A 15,649-nucleotide genomic window follows, 5' to 3' on the forward strand; every position below is an offset into this window, starting at 1 on the left:
TGACGGGTATTCACATTGACATTACACATCCAGCGGAGCATACTGGCTTCATTCCTTGCGAGCTTACGTATGTCCTCAGCAGTTACAGCCCATGTTTCACTGCCATGTAGCATGGTTGTTCGTACGCATGCGTCATACAGTCTGCCTTTTACTCTGAGTGAGAGTCCCTTTGTCGCCAGCAGGGGTAAGAGCTCTCTAAACTTTGCCCAGGCTATTCTTATTCTAGCAGCTACACTTTCAGCGCACCCACCCCCACTACTAACTTGGTCGCCCAGATAGCGGAAGCTATCGACTACCTCTAGTTTACAAAACTTAACTGTACATTTACATGTGCCCAAGCATATATATGCACATACACACATATGTACAGGGTTGGCCAAAAGTCACCTGACAGCAAATCAAAACCATTTAATTCCAAGATTTATCCATGTTTAACAACTGAATGAATTTAATGAAAGCATCTAAATATGAAACATCATGAAAATTGTTCAAACTGAAGTTCTTGAGCGACACCATTTTTACAAATGAATAAATAAAATTGAATACTAAGTATTTATGGAATTTTGATTTACTGTTGGGTGACTTTTGGCCAACTTTGTATATGTGTACATGAATGTCACTTGTTACTGACTGTAAGGTTAACAGTATCAGATACAGCTGATAAAACTTGTACACATAAGTTTACAAGAAACTTTCTATGTGGAGATAGGGAGGAACAAGAGGAGGCAGAGGTGGAAGGAGGATTGTCTATACATTGGAGGCTTAGAAGTTAACTTCTGAGCTTTTATTGAAGTATATTAATGAAAAGATTCAAGCAAAGTAGCATGATTATATAAGAGCTATAGACTGAACTGTCCTACACTACTTTAACTAATTGAGTTTAATGAGCATTGATTAATAGGGCAAAGGGTAGGCATGGCTATGTGGTTAAGAAATACACTTTGCAACCACGTGATTTCAGGTTTGATCCCACTGCATTAACCATGGCACTAATAGTAGAATTGGGTAGATTGAAATTGTACCTAAGTTTGTTGGATGAGCTCAACCTGTTCTTATTCCATTTAACATCTGATTTAACAGATGTAACTTGGTAGAGTTCACTGTTACATTCAAACCAGGACTCCTCTATTATAACAATAACTAGACACCCTGATACACTGTTTTTTCTTTTTATTATTATTATTTCTTTTGACTGTAACAACCCAGAACTCAAGAATGAGTTCTGGGTTGTTACAGAAACTTTGTCTTGAGCCTCAAAAGCTTTAACTCATTTAACGGTATCAGATACAGCTGATAAAACTTGTACACATAAGTTTACATGAAACTTTCTATGTGGAGATAGGGAGGAACAAAGTCCCACAATTATATTAACTGGAGCTAATTACCAGCTAATGAAATATATTCGATATTATATAAATATACACTTGTTAATAAGCAAATCACCTAGGGCCTACGGACTTATGATCAAAGCATTCCAACCATGACCATACCATCTCCTTGCATATCCAGGACTACATTGACCATTTTTATTCTTTTTTAAACAAAAAAAAAGATAGGGTAGTTTGATTTGATGGAAGCTTGACTGCTATTTCTTGCAGGTTAACCATCATGTAGAGGCTCCCTGGTTGTGAAAAACAGTTTTTCTTTTTCTTTTGAAAAAGTTATACAAGACACTAACAGCACACATATAAACACACAAATACACAAACATATATGCCTGCCTGTAAAACAGGTACACACAAATGCAAACAACCATAAACACACACAGGCTCAAGCCAGCACAAACACACACACATGCTTCTGTGCACAACATTTGCAGATGGACACACGCACATGAAGCCAACCCTTCCACACAGACACTATTGTTGGTCATGCAAACTGAAACAGGCAGTGCTACGAAACTTACTCGGGACATAACAGAATAAGGACAGAACTTGCGACTACCTCATTGTTGATTAGATCCTCAATAATACAAACCATACTTTCCAGTTATAAGTCTAAAAAAAATGCACCAGTCAACTTGTGTTGCAGACCAAAACACTCACCATGCATACACACATATATGGATATACATTCATTCATATAGACACCTGTACATACACTAATACACCACCCACAAAGTTGTTCTAGCTGCCATTATCTCCCATTTACAGATCAATCTGTTATTGATTTGCTATATTACATATTAATGATAGTAGCTCCAGACTGAACATAAGAACAGCCAGAAATAGCAACCACTGGCATCAATGCTCTAGTAGACATCTTACATAATGCAGGTGGATTTTCAGCTGCTTGCCACCAGCACCATCCTAACCAAACTATCCACAATAACCACCACCAATACCAATACCAAACAAGCTGTTTTACAAAAGAGTAGCAAGCTTCCTGCCATGAGTCGATCAACAACGGAGCTTCTATGTAGTTGTTCGACCTGCTAGAAATAGAAGTCAAACCTCCTCTGAATCACATACAACTGTCATATGAAATAAAGGGACACATTAGCTAATGTAGTTCTAGGTGTCTCACAAGAAAGGCCTTTGAAAACAGGTCTGCTTGCTCGTGGTTGACCTGGTTGAATACCAAAGTTTCATGGTAATAATTCATGAGATGCATGAAGAACAGCAAGAATCCAAACAATAACATATCCATTCATTTTGAATATGTTCTGGCAGATTCAAATATGAATAACTGATGACTGTTTTTCATCATCAGAGAATACTTCCTCCCTTTAGATGGTTTGTGTTCATAATGCATATGATTTACAGGTGTAACTTTGAAACACTACAGTGATTTAATTTCAAATGGCTCTTCAGTTAAAGCATCCCTAGACTAATGAATCTAACAAGAATATTGGCTTTTGTTTATAGAAATTAGTAAACAATTTGCTGATGAGTGCTGAAGTCTGCCTAACTGATTATAATTAATGGGGTGCACACAGTACAGCAAGAATCCAAACAATAACTTAGATATTCATTTGTAAGACGTTTTGGCAGATTCATATGCAAATATCTGATTACTGTTAATTGTTCGTCATCAGAGAATACCTCCTCCCTTTAGACAATATGAGTTCATAACATATGCGATTCCCCAGAATAAGAGAACTTTGAGATATCATAATGTTTGGACCATACTGTGCATCTCCTCTGGTGAATCGCATTTGTTAAGAACACACATTGTCTAAAGGGAGGAGGTATTCTCTGATGTGATCAGATCTGCTAGAACATATTAAGAATATATACATTCAAGTTTCATGGTAGTTGTTAATTTCCATGTTGCCATGGATATGTCTATAAAAGAGCAGTCTTCTGCTGGGGTTCATATATGCTCAATCTCACAATCAACACATGCTGTGATGGCCACGTGGACACAATTGCCAGACTAAGCCCTTTTGTTTTGGAGTAAAGACATTCTTTAATATCACAAACCTTCAGATTATTTTTTGAATTGCAAAACTCCATAAGACTGAGAGCCAATTCCTGTTTCTGTGGATGTGACATAGAGTTTGGACAATCAAAGTAAGGCAGAACACTATACAATGTTTAGTTGTCAAGTAGTTTAGTAGTTGTGGCTGCAAGTGTGTTGTCAACTAAAATAAAAACAAAATTTTTACATGGCCAAAAAATTCTAGCAACAAAACATCTGATGTCAAGTAAGTCAGCATCAAATCAGGGATGTCAAATAGGCATGGCCAAATCCTCACATACCCTCATCTAGCAGAAAGCTACCTTCCTCTCTATTGTAGCCCCACTCAGTTGAAGGAGATTTTAGTCTTGCATGTTGCATGTTTTCTACTTTCACTCTGTAAAGTAGTTCGTGTCAGGAAAGGCATCTAGCCAAAAGAAAATATATATACTAAAAAGAGAAGGTATGAAACAAGGTTCTCTAACCCACCTAAGAGAGCGGTGACACTAAGTAAGAACTAATTCAGATTGTAATGACATATTTAACCTATGGAAAACAAATACATGATGATGATCTCTTCAGTTTCATTCAATAATTAAGACAGCATTTATTTAACACATTACATACACTCACCATATCTGGTTTAAATTATGGATTGGAATTTTTAAGATTTTACTATCATTTTAGACAGATCCAAAAGGTTGTTCAGAGTTTTAGTTACATATATTGATATACTGACATTATAATCCTTATATTTAAGATTATTAGAAATATAAGATAACCGAAAATATAGGTCATTTGATACTTCAGAGCTGAATATCAATGGCTAATGACTTATTTTTATGAACCTTTGACATCTTTATTCTGTTCTACAAGCAATCAAAATTTGATGAATTCAAAGAAGCAGTAGAGTATCAGACTCAATGCACTGATATTAATTATCATTAAAGCTATTATATGCTACATCAGTTAGCAGGGATGTTGTCTTAAGGTTTGGTGACAAGTTTCCTTAAATCATAAGAATGTATCTTAAAATTCTTGCAGAATAGAGGATGGAACTTTTCTGCAGGTTAACGCTATGTGTCTCAATTCCAACATCCTTCAGCCTCTTAGGTAGCAATTTGGGTGCTGTGATAATTGTTACCACAGGAACAACTGTCACCTTTCTTTTCCACAATCTCTTCAACTCTCTGGTTAGGTTCTGATATTTCTCAATTTCTTTGGTATCCTCTCTATTATCATATGATATTGCAAAATCTATGATCTTACACTTTTTTTATGTCCTCCATAATCTTATCTGGTCTCCTTGCTTGGTCAGTTTATTACTATCTTCATCATCACTGTTATATATCCATTCTAGGATTGCATCTACAATTATGCTTTGGAAAGATAAAAAAAGAAGTTTCTTTCCTTTGATAAAATCAGAAGTTAATGCTGCAAGTGAGATGTCAACTATCTTCATGAAACAAAATAAATGAGATAAAAATTAAATTAAATAAAAAGACATTGTTGAATCATCTTACCTGTCATGTTCTTCACAAAGAGTGCCATGTTCTCAAATGTCTTTTTGGAACTGTTGAAACGCACCACAGACCTAGAGTGGTGAAAGAACATGATATTTGGAACTGATACCACTCCAAATCTGGCATTGAGGCTGGCAAGGAAAAACAGGAGAAAACAAAAGAGGAAATTAGTATACTGAATGTTATTGGAATATTTAATTTTATAAGGGGTAGTGTATGTGACACAGTCAAGAGCACTGTCCCTACCACCACTCCTACTTTAAACAACAGAGAACTGCACTGGGATAGATGTATGTGATGTGAAAAAGTACCATGCTTGAAAAATGGGAAAACTGACCGAGCGGGAAGATGAAAACTCAGACGAAACTCAGCTTCACAGATACAATAATGAAAGACTGAGAAAATGTGATGATATGCCATACACCAGAACTCATTTAAGTAATGACTTCACTATGGTTTCCTCTATAAGATAGTTGAATAACTCATTTGATTGAAAAAACTTCAATTACCAAACACTTGCTCTGGTAGAATATATCAATGTATTCCAGGCACTGGTACACACAGTTCTTCTACACAGCTATAATAGTTTCTGCTTCAAATCTGCTGACTACAGTCACTCGAAATAAACCTACTCGTTTTACTAACTTTCTTCTTTATCATTGCTATTTTCTTACCTCCAAAATTTTGTTGTTAATGTAAAAGAAAAAGAAAAAAATCTTTGCATGGTTGGTAAGGTCAAATACATACACTACAGTGAAACATTATCTAAAACTAAGATTAACTCTTAAAGAATAATTAAGTCAATCTATCTGTCCACTGGAACACCGTTTGGTTCTAGAAAGGCAAAAGAGACAATCTTCTAACAGAAAGGAAGTGAACAATCAAACACACATGCATGCACATACATCCCCGAGATATATTCGATTTGATGACATGCAGTCAGACCTTATACTGCTCAACACAGTGTCCTAAAGAAGGTTAAAACCAACTGACTGAATAAGTCTAACCCTTTTGTTACCATATTTCAATTAATTTTGAAAATAACAAAGAATTTATTAAAATAAAGAATTTATTAAAATAACTGTCATTATTAAGCTAATGTTTGGCACATAAATTAACATGAAAATTTGATGGCTGGTTTTGATTTAGATTACTTTGAATTAGGAAGCTTGTATCATAGAAACAGAGGCAGTCTTGAGCAGGTTGGTATCAAAAGTATTAAGTATAGATGATAAGGACTTCTCAGCACAATGTGCTTGTAACCTGTCAATGTGGTAACTATATAGTATCCCCACCAAACATGAGTTCCATATCACCAAAGGATTAAGATCCTAAATCCACAGAGGCACAGGCTGACAGCTGTGTAGAAGAACTCTATGTACAAGTGCCTGGAATACAATGATACTTGTGTGGAGCTTCAACATTTTTAGGGACCATATAAATGAATGTTGCATAAAGACATCATAAGCTAGACATGAGTGGCCATCTTGCTTTCATGCTTATTTATCTGCTGTACCAAACCGACAATGACTTCACAGTCCCACTAATAATTATATATTTTCTTATGAGCATTTAAGCATTCTATCCAACAAATATTTCCATACTGAATAACGGTGTCCATGCTGGAGATGGTTTATTTGCTGAGGTATGCATTTTACACCTTGATGACCTTCTTGCTATTAATGAATTGCTCGAAGTAGGGATTAGTAGAACCTGATCCAGCTAATCAGACAAGTTGGAGCAGGTATAGATTTGTTTTGTTTAGGGGCACAACACAACAGTCATAGTACATGTGTCATTATCATCATCTAATGTCCACTTTTCCATGCTTGCATAGATCAGACAGGATTTAATGAGGCATATTTTCAATGGTTGGATGCCCTTTCTATTGTTAACCCTCACCTGTTTCCAAACAAGGTAATATTTGCTATGGCCAAACAGGTTTTTCACAGAAGACTGGAAATGAACAACATTGCTTATATGACAGTGATGCTTGTTTACAAATATCACAGGCTATCAAGACAACACAAAGGTACACATACACACAAGGGTTTCTTTCAGTTTCCCTCTATCAAACTCACTCACAAGGTCTTGGTCAGCTCAGGATTGACCTCAAAACCACATGGCTGAGAAGCAAGCTTCTTAATCATATATCAGTAGTGTTGTCAAGAGAGTAGGTAGTTTTATTATCAGACATGAACTAACCAAATCAGCAACCATTTTCCCACTGCGGGGTAAAGGCCTTCTTTTAATACTGCATAACTTTTGGTTTGGAGTTTCTGATTTCCAATTTTATGTCGAATCTATCCAATTTATCCCTCAATTTTGTTTGCTGTCATCTCCTCTCACCCACATCCTTTTGAAATTCAATTCATCAAAAGCACTCAGTCCACATTGTAAAGTGGTCTGCATTTAGAAAGGCATTCAGCTGTAAAAACCTTGCCAAAACTGATCTCACCTGTGCTTGTGCCACATAAAAAGCACTAAGTCCTCTCTGCTGAGTGGTTGGTGATAGGAAGGGCATCCAGCTGTAAAAATCCTGCCAAAAATACAGAAGTCTGGTGCAGGCTTCTGCCTGGCCAACTCTTGTCAGACCATCCCACCCATGCCAGCATGGAAGGCGGACGTTAAACGATGACAAACTTTATCACTCATCTGTTGTTACATATTCTCTGGCAATGTCCAACACAATTCGATTCCAATGATTTTGTGAAACTGAAAATGCTTTAGATTGCTTTTTATGTCTTTTGTCAGGTTCCATACTTCTGTCCATTAGAAATTTTGGAGATGACACATTGTTTGTAAATTCATCTTTAAAATCTAAGGGCATTTCGCTTAAAAATGGAATTTGCTTTCCCAGCAGCTTGCCAGACATTCCTACAAATAAGTGTAACCTAAAACTTATCCATAATACCAAGTGGACAGTCTACAACAGTCATATCAACTGACAGAGAAGGAATGTTTAGAGAAATATCATATGGTCATGAATTAATAAAATAAGCAAAAATAGTTTTAAAAATTATAATTTCATAGGAAAATTGATATAGAAAAATATAAAAGAAAAGTGAAGACAGCAGCACCCATACAGGTATATGGATTTGTGCCACTCATACAAGCATACGAACTGTGCCAGCTGTACATGTAAATGGACTGTGCCACTCATACAGGTGAATGGACTGTACCACTCATACAGGCGAATGGACTGTACCACTCATACAGCTGAATGAACTGTGCGGCCCATACAAATATGTGAAGCATTCCACCCATGCTACAATGGACAGTACCTAACATACAAGTATATAGAGTGTGCTTTCCATACTGGTATATGTAGTGCGTTACACAGTCAAGTACACGGACTGTGCCACCCTTGCTGCAATGGACTGTACCTCTCATACAAGTATATAGTGGTGCTACTCATACTGGTGTATGGAGTGTGCCACAGATTCAGGTACAGGGACTGTGCCACCCATGCTGCAATGGACAGTACCTGTCATACAAGTATATAGACTGTGCTAGCTATACTGGTAGATGGAGTGTGCCACCCTTGCTGCAATAGAGAGTCTCACAAAAATGTATCCTGTATAATAATCTTCATCATCATCATCATCCAGTGTTTTAAATCCGGGTTTTGTCCCCATTAACGGGGGTGGCCAGATCGACTTCAATGCCATAGCAACTGCTCTCACACCATCTTGCCAGGTTTTGGGCATCCTCCTTTTTCAAACCAACCCTCCCAATCTCCTCCTCCACCTGTCCCTTCCACTTTTTCCTCGATCTACCTTGCTTTCATGCTCCATTTACCTCAAATATTAATCATCCTCCTCAGAACATGTTCTTCATCTCTCCTCAATACATGCCCATACCATCTCACTCCATTCGCCCTTGCTAACTATTCCACCTTCGAATTTTAATCTTTGCTGTTTCAAAACAGATAAATATTAATAGGTGAAAAAAAAAGGAGGTGGGTTGTTAACATTAGGAGATGCAATGTGACAGAAAACTAGAACAGAATTGAGATGGTTGACTGGTTAAAGAATTGAATTAACTACTCATGACCCAGAAATTAAAATCTGCTACTATCACTTTAGTGTTTCTAGGCCAAAACTGTATTACTGTGGTGAAATAGAGGTAAAAATGATTTTTTTAAAAATACCCCTATTCTAAAAGACATGTAACTCAGTTTTCACTCTTCAGCTTCAGTAACTTACTGGAGGAAGAGAAGCTAAGTGAGTAACTAATGGTAAATGGATATGAAGGCAATAATGGAAGGCTCGGAGGAGAGATAAGTGTATTCTAAGGCTGGAAAGAAATGAAGTGAGCATGTTTCAATGAATATCTATGTAATGTTATAATGAATGAACAGAGCACAAATGACCTAAAAAAAGAACCAACTTATATTACTGTTGTGTAATTGAGATAAATGCAATAAAAGGATTTGAGAAGTAAGTATGCATGGGATCGCAAATACATCTTCATTGAGTTACTGGAACAAGGAAAGTTAGGTGGTAGCTAATGGTAAATAAAGATATAAATAGCAATGGAATATTTCAAGCTGAGGTAAATGTAAAAGGTCACAAACCAATGTTTTAAATAGGGATTTTCATCAAGGAAATTTCTGGAACATTGGTATAGTGGAAAAGGTAAGTAAGTCATGGTGAGAGGAAGAGGCAGTGGTTGATAAAATATTCTATGGTAGTTAACAAGCAAGCTTTTAGGTCAAATAATGAATATCTGACTTTTTTTATCTTTGCAAGTTAAATTGATTTCCTTATCTCTTCTCTCTCCCTCTCTCTCACCTTCCCTAAACTCTATCATCACATATACATACATCAAAATTGACACATACACATTCTCTATAGCAACATAAAGAAAAGTACACACCATTCTGAGAATCTGTTAGTAGGTGCAATAATATAACTATACAAACAGCATTTTCTCAGGTATTTCAATCAAGCAACTTCAAAATGTTAATTATATTTTCCAACTGAATAAACAGATAGTGGCTTACAATCATATAAAGCCATAAAAGTCTGTGGAGGGCTGGTATCTATTTCATCAAAATAGGGTGTAGGTGGCTGAATAGTTAGGAACTTACAACTACATATTTTCCTAAAGCACACCTATCAACACCTTCTTCTCAACTTGTTTCAAGCTTCCCTCTCCTGTTAAAAATCCCTTACCTTCTTAAAACTATGTCTAATCCCACTTATATCTTAAAATTTACCATGCACTCTTCATTACCCTAGTGTGCATTCCTAGCTGCCCCAGTTACCATGCACCCCCCTTGCTGCCTCAACTACCATGCATCCCTAGCTGTCCCAGTTACCATGCACCCCTAGCTGCCCCAGTTACCATGCACCCCCCCTTGCTGCCTCAACTACCATGCATCCCTAGCTGCCCCAGTTACCATGGACCCCAAATTACCCCAGTTACCATGCACCCCTAGCTGTCCCAGTTACTATGCACCCCTAGTTGCCCCCGCTACCATGGACATTGAATAATGTTACCCTGAATATATATCTTCATTCATACTTACATGGGTCATAAAAAATTTGCTGATGCAGATATTCTGTAGCCAATTACACCAATCCTCACTTATTTCAAAGAAAGTAATAGCTCACCTAGTTTACTGAATAACCTCTAACATGTTTTTACAAAAAGGACTGCAAACTAATGACACCAACTGTACAAATGGGTGAGGCATTTGTTTACACTCACCATGTACATGTGTGTAAAACGCAGTCATGCACACAAATGCACATATCTATATTTTCCTAATATATATCATTATCATCATCTAATATCCATTTTTCCATACTTGCACAGAGCAGAATTTGTTGAGGCAGATTTTGTACAACTGGAGGTCCTTCCTGTCGCCAACTGTCACATATTTTCAGGCAAGTTAATATTTCCCCATGACCAGACGGGTTTTTTTTTACAGAAAACCAGAAACTAAGAACATCTCTTGCTCATTTACAACCGTCATGTAATGTGAAAACAAGGGTGGGCGCACGCGCGCACACACACACACACACACACACACACACAGGGCTTTTTTCAGTTCTCATCAACCAAATCCATTCACAAGACTTTGGTTGGCTCAGACTTATAGTAAAAAACAATTTCCCAAGGTGCTTATACATATATAGATACACATACATGGTTGGGGAACAAATTGCCTTTAAAATAAATATTAATGCTACTGGATTCCATTTCTTTTTTATTTCTTAAAAGTTGTTTCTTATCAGTAATTATATATTTTTTGGGAGGGTTAGGAGAGAAGATAAAGCCAAGCTCTAGTAACTACAACAATATCACACATACTAGGCTCTTCCTACTTCATCACCCCACGCACAATACAGCCTTTCCACTACTCCATACCCTTCTAACTTCCAGTGTCATCTTAAGGCGCTGGCACACTAGGTAGTTGCACAGATGCCTCGCCCATCTAGGAGCCCAATTCTGATTTGCGTTTGTTGTGGCTTGCTGTCAATAAATAAATACTATAGGGCTTAGTGCACTGATTTGCCTGAGGCCTAGAATGCTGCTAAGATGACCCTGCTTCCTCCCCACTTCAGCACACAAACTACACACTCCTCCCCATACTACACCATACTCTACACTTTCCCCACCACTTACATGCTCTTCACTAGAGACCCCATTCAGTCATGAATGACCATGGGATTGCACCAAGAAAGTTTCCCTCCAAGGCACAAGTCTAAGCAAGGTTGTTTTTATGGAAGACCAGCAGTCACCCATGCATACCAGCCTCCCCTCTCCATGCCACTGATGTTGTCCAGGGGAAAGCAAAGGCTGATACAGCTCGGCACCAGTGATGTCACAACTCATTTCTACAGCCGAGTGAACTGGAGCAACATAAAAATAAAGTGCCTTGCTCAAGAACACAACACACAGTCCAGTCTGGGAATCAAGCTCACTACCTCATGATTATGAGCCCAATGCTCTAACCACTGAGCCATGCACCTTCATATGCCCTTCACCACATACATACAATTCCTATTACACCCTATACACACCTGCCACATGCACTCCCCACTACACATATACAAACCACACCCTCCACACACAAACCAACAAAGAATTTTGCATATGATAACTCAAATTGTTATAAACAGCTTTAAATCACTCATTGCCATCCCAAAAGGTAAAAAAACACATTCAATAAAGTAGACCTAGATTACACTATATTTGAAAAAGATAAAGATCATGGCTTCGATTATCAGTCTGAAGAAACAAAACTGACCAGTGGTTAAACAATGTTACTGACTAGCCTTTGTGGTGCCTCAATTTGCTAGAAATAGCAGTCAAATCTCCCTCTGGATCTGTAAAAGGGGAAGGACACATCAGATAATGTAGTTCTAAATACTCCTAAAGAAAAACAAGATGGTCATGGCTGAAATACTTTGGAGTATAGATCTGCTTGGTTGACTTGTAGTTAAACACACATACACTCACATTCATGCATACCCGCATACAGAAACACACACTCAACCAAACTCACACAGGAAGTGGAGAAAAGGCAGAAGGGCTTACAATTCTTACCCTGCTTCCTTGTTGGCTGCTTTGTTAATGTTTCCATTAATTGTACCCCCATGGCAAATGGAAACTACTACTACTACTTATCATATTTGGGAACAAAATAGCGACTGAATTAACTGATAACATTGGGAGATGACATTTTCAGAGCAGAAGCCAAATAACAAAACAGAAGCCAAATAACAAAACAGAAGCCTTTAAATGATGAGGTGGTGGTGGTAGAAGATGGAGTAGAAAGGAAGGGGAGAGAGAGAGAGGGGGGAGAGAGAGAGAGAGAGAGAGAGAGAGAGAGAGAGAGAAGGAGGGTGGAAACAAACTACTTCATTTGCAAATGTCAAAAATCCCAGAAGGAAGAGATAATTAACCATTTATCACTGTCATCCTGATTATCATTATAGGAGTGTGGCAAGAAACAGCATCAAGTTCTCAAAGCCATTAACACTAGCATCACATCACCTGGCAGAAAAGCATGTACACTACACAATTATGCTTGTTAGTAAAATCAACAGATTTCAGACATAAGGAATTTGAGACTCAGGCTTTAGTTACATCTAGGACTGAAATCACACTTGAAATCAGTTTTGCTTTTCATCTTTGCACGATTCTTAATCACCATCATCCACTTTTCCATATTTGCATGGGTTGGACAGTTTATTGAGACAGATTTTCTGATGCCCTTCTTGTTGCCAGCCTTCACCTGTTTCTAATCAAAGTAATATTTCTCAAAAGCCAGATATGTTCTCACAGAATATTAGAGATAAATAGCATTGCTTGTATGGCAGTGTCAATCATTTACAGCTATCACATCATGTCAAGACAAGGAGGTATAAACATACACACACACGTATGATGGGCTTCTTTCAGTTTCTATCTAGCAAATGCACACACACACACAAAGATTTGGTGGGACAATAGTTGAAGACACTTCCCCAAGGTGCTGTGTAAATACACCTAAATCAGCATAAGAGAGATTGTCTCTCTTATCAGCTCGCAGCACCACCGATTTAGGTGCATTTACATCATTTGTCTACAGCAAGCAATTTTCTCCATGACAAAACACAGTGAATGGCTTGTTTATGAATTCGAACTTGCCATTGGCATATTGGAACTGGTAATAACATTGTATTTATACACATCACTGCTTAGTGCTCCCACCTCGTAAGTTTATTTATGTCTATGCTCTGAGTTCAAATCTCATAAAAGTCAATTTCACCTTTCATCCATCTAGAAACAATAAAATGAGTACCAGGAAAATTTATGAGGTTCAATATGTTCAACTACATACCTCTCCTTCAATTTATGACCTTGAGCTCACATTAGAAAATCATTACTGACTTTGTTTTACATTGTTATTTACTGGTCAGTCATTAAACACTAGCAATATATGAGGATCAATTTAATCCAATATAACCATCTTCTACAACTACATAGTCTTGGTGTAGTTCCTTACTGATAGAAGTAGATGTTCAGTTGGAACTATCAAAACCAGCAATTGTAGTTTAACACCAGATCCACCCTATTATCAAATTCAATACAACCATGACCACTCAATACTTCTCTTGGGTACTATGTGTCTAGCACTACAGTATCCATGATATGCTTCTCTTTCCTACACAGCAACATGTAATTTGAGAAAGACTTCAAAGAGTGAGTGTAATTTTAAGGAAATGTGGTTGAGTGACTGTGTACAAGGTCCCTTGAGTTAATGATGATGCTTCAGTGAAGAAGAGGAAGAAGGCGTTGTAGTAGTATTGGATTATCAGCCCTAAAAGGATGAAAGGAATAGTTGGCCCCAATAGGATTTAAACTAAGAGTGCAGAGAGGCAGGACTGACACCACAAGGCATTCTAACAAACTTTTTAACCACACTACCATTTCACTGCCTTACTCCATAAGCTTGGGGCTGATATGAGAAATCAATATTATTGATTTCTTTTTACTTGGAGCAAAGCCTCTCCATCATCCTAGTTTCCATTACCAGAAAGGAGTACAGTCAATTGAATTGACTAAACAATTTTTCTTCTTCAAAATCCTCCTCCCTAAGAAAGACTTATTTCTGGAATTTTCCCTCCCCTACCTTAACCAGTGATCTTCAAATTATTCCGAATGCACATTATCTATGTTCCAGTCAAAGAAGGCTTCACTCTTCCGACTTGGACTAATTTTGTTTTGTTCTTTTACTTTATTCTATTATAAGCCAACACGGGAATTCTGACACCCACCTAACACTTTATTTTATTATTATTATTATTATTATTTCAAAACTGATACAAACCAAGATGCTTCCAAATAGTGATAATGGGAAACAATAAGATCAGAAATTGAAGAACAAATTAGAAATTGAAAATGAAAATTAAAAAAATTTTAATTAGGGTTTTTTTTAAATTTTCTATGTCTGAATCATAAATTGTTAATCTAATTCCCACTTTTCAATTTTGGTTTTAAAAAATCGTGTTTTCCTTATAAGAATTTAGAAACCTCAAGAGAATCAAAGTAAATTATGTATTTACAGTGAAACTCCAAGTAGATAAAGTTATAAATAATAGCACGTAGAATATTGGGTTAAAAAAAACACACGGATTGAAAAAAAAGTTGAAAGCTGTCTATGAGACTCAAAACCACATCTGTGAACATTACAGATGTATTAGCCATTATACCAAAGCAACACTTCACATCTCCGTTTTAGAAGCTTTCTTCATACTGGTAAGAATTGTGAGATGTTTACATTATAACAACAAATAGAAACACTGTCCTCTAGGCAGTGTACATCATGCAAATAAGCAGCCAAAGGTGATCTCAAGGTTCTGAACCTCATGTAGGGCATGTCAAAGAACCAAGATCATGCACAATTTGCTGAGCTCAAGAGGACCTGTCCATCACAGCAAAAAAATGTCCTAAAAGCATTCTGTTTATGCTTATAACCCCTTCTGCCATGTCAAGTATTTCCCCTATCTCTTTCCCTAACATTCAGCCCTCCATCATCCCGCTATCTATGGCAGCTTTAATCACTTGAAAGCAGAATTGGCACATATTACTTCCACATATTGATGTTTTCCATCAACTACACCTCCACCACTATTTCTCATTCACTACATTCTCCTCTACCCACTAACCACCTGTTACTTTCCCCTCACACTCTTCTGAAATAACCCTCACCCCCTGATCCA

General features: G+C 37.2%; 1 protein-coding gene across 2 annotated transcripts in view; it reads right to left on the bottom strand.

Moving 5' to 3' along the window:
* Nucleotides 1–15,649, bottom strand: part of LOC106883404 (thioredoxin domain-containing protein 15) — a 107,040-nt gene that overhangs the window by 73,754 nt on the left and 17,637 nt on the right. For both annotated transcript variants that reach the window (XM_052969560.1, XM_014934399.2), the window contains exon 3: nucleotides 4,926–5,056. In XM_052969560.1, coding sequence (XP_052825520.1) covers nucleotides 4,926–5,056 — 131 coding nt within the window. The remainder of the gene's footprint in view (nucleotides 1–4,925; nucleotides 5,057–15,649) is intronic.

The sequence above is a fragment of the Octopus bimaculoides genome, chromosome 7 (assembly GCF_001194135.2).
Source record: "Octopus bimaculoides isolate UCB-OBI-ISO-001 chromosome 7, ASM119413v2, whole genome shotgun sequence".
Classification (NCBI taxonomy): domain Eukaryota; kingdom Metazoa; phylum Mollusca; class Cephalopoda; order Octopoda; family Octopodidae; genus Octopus; species Octopus bimaculoides.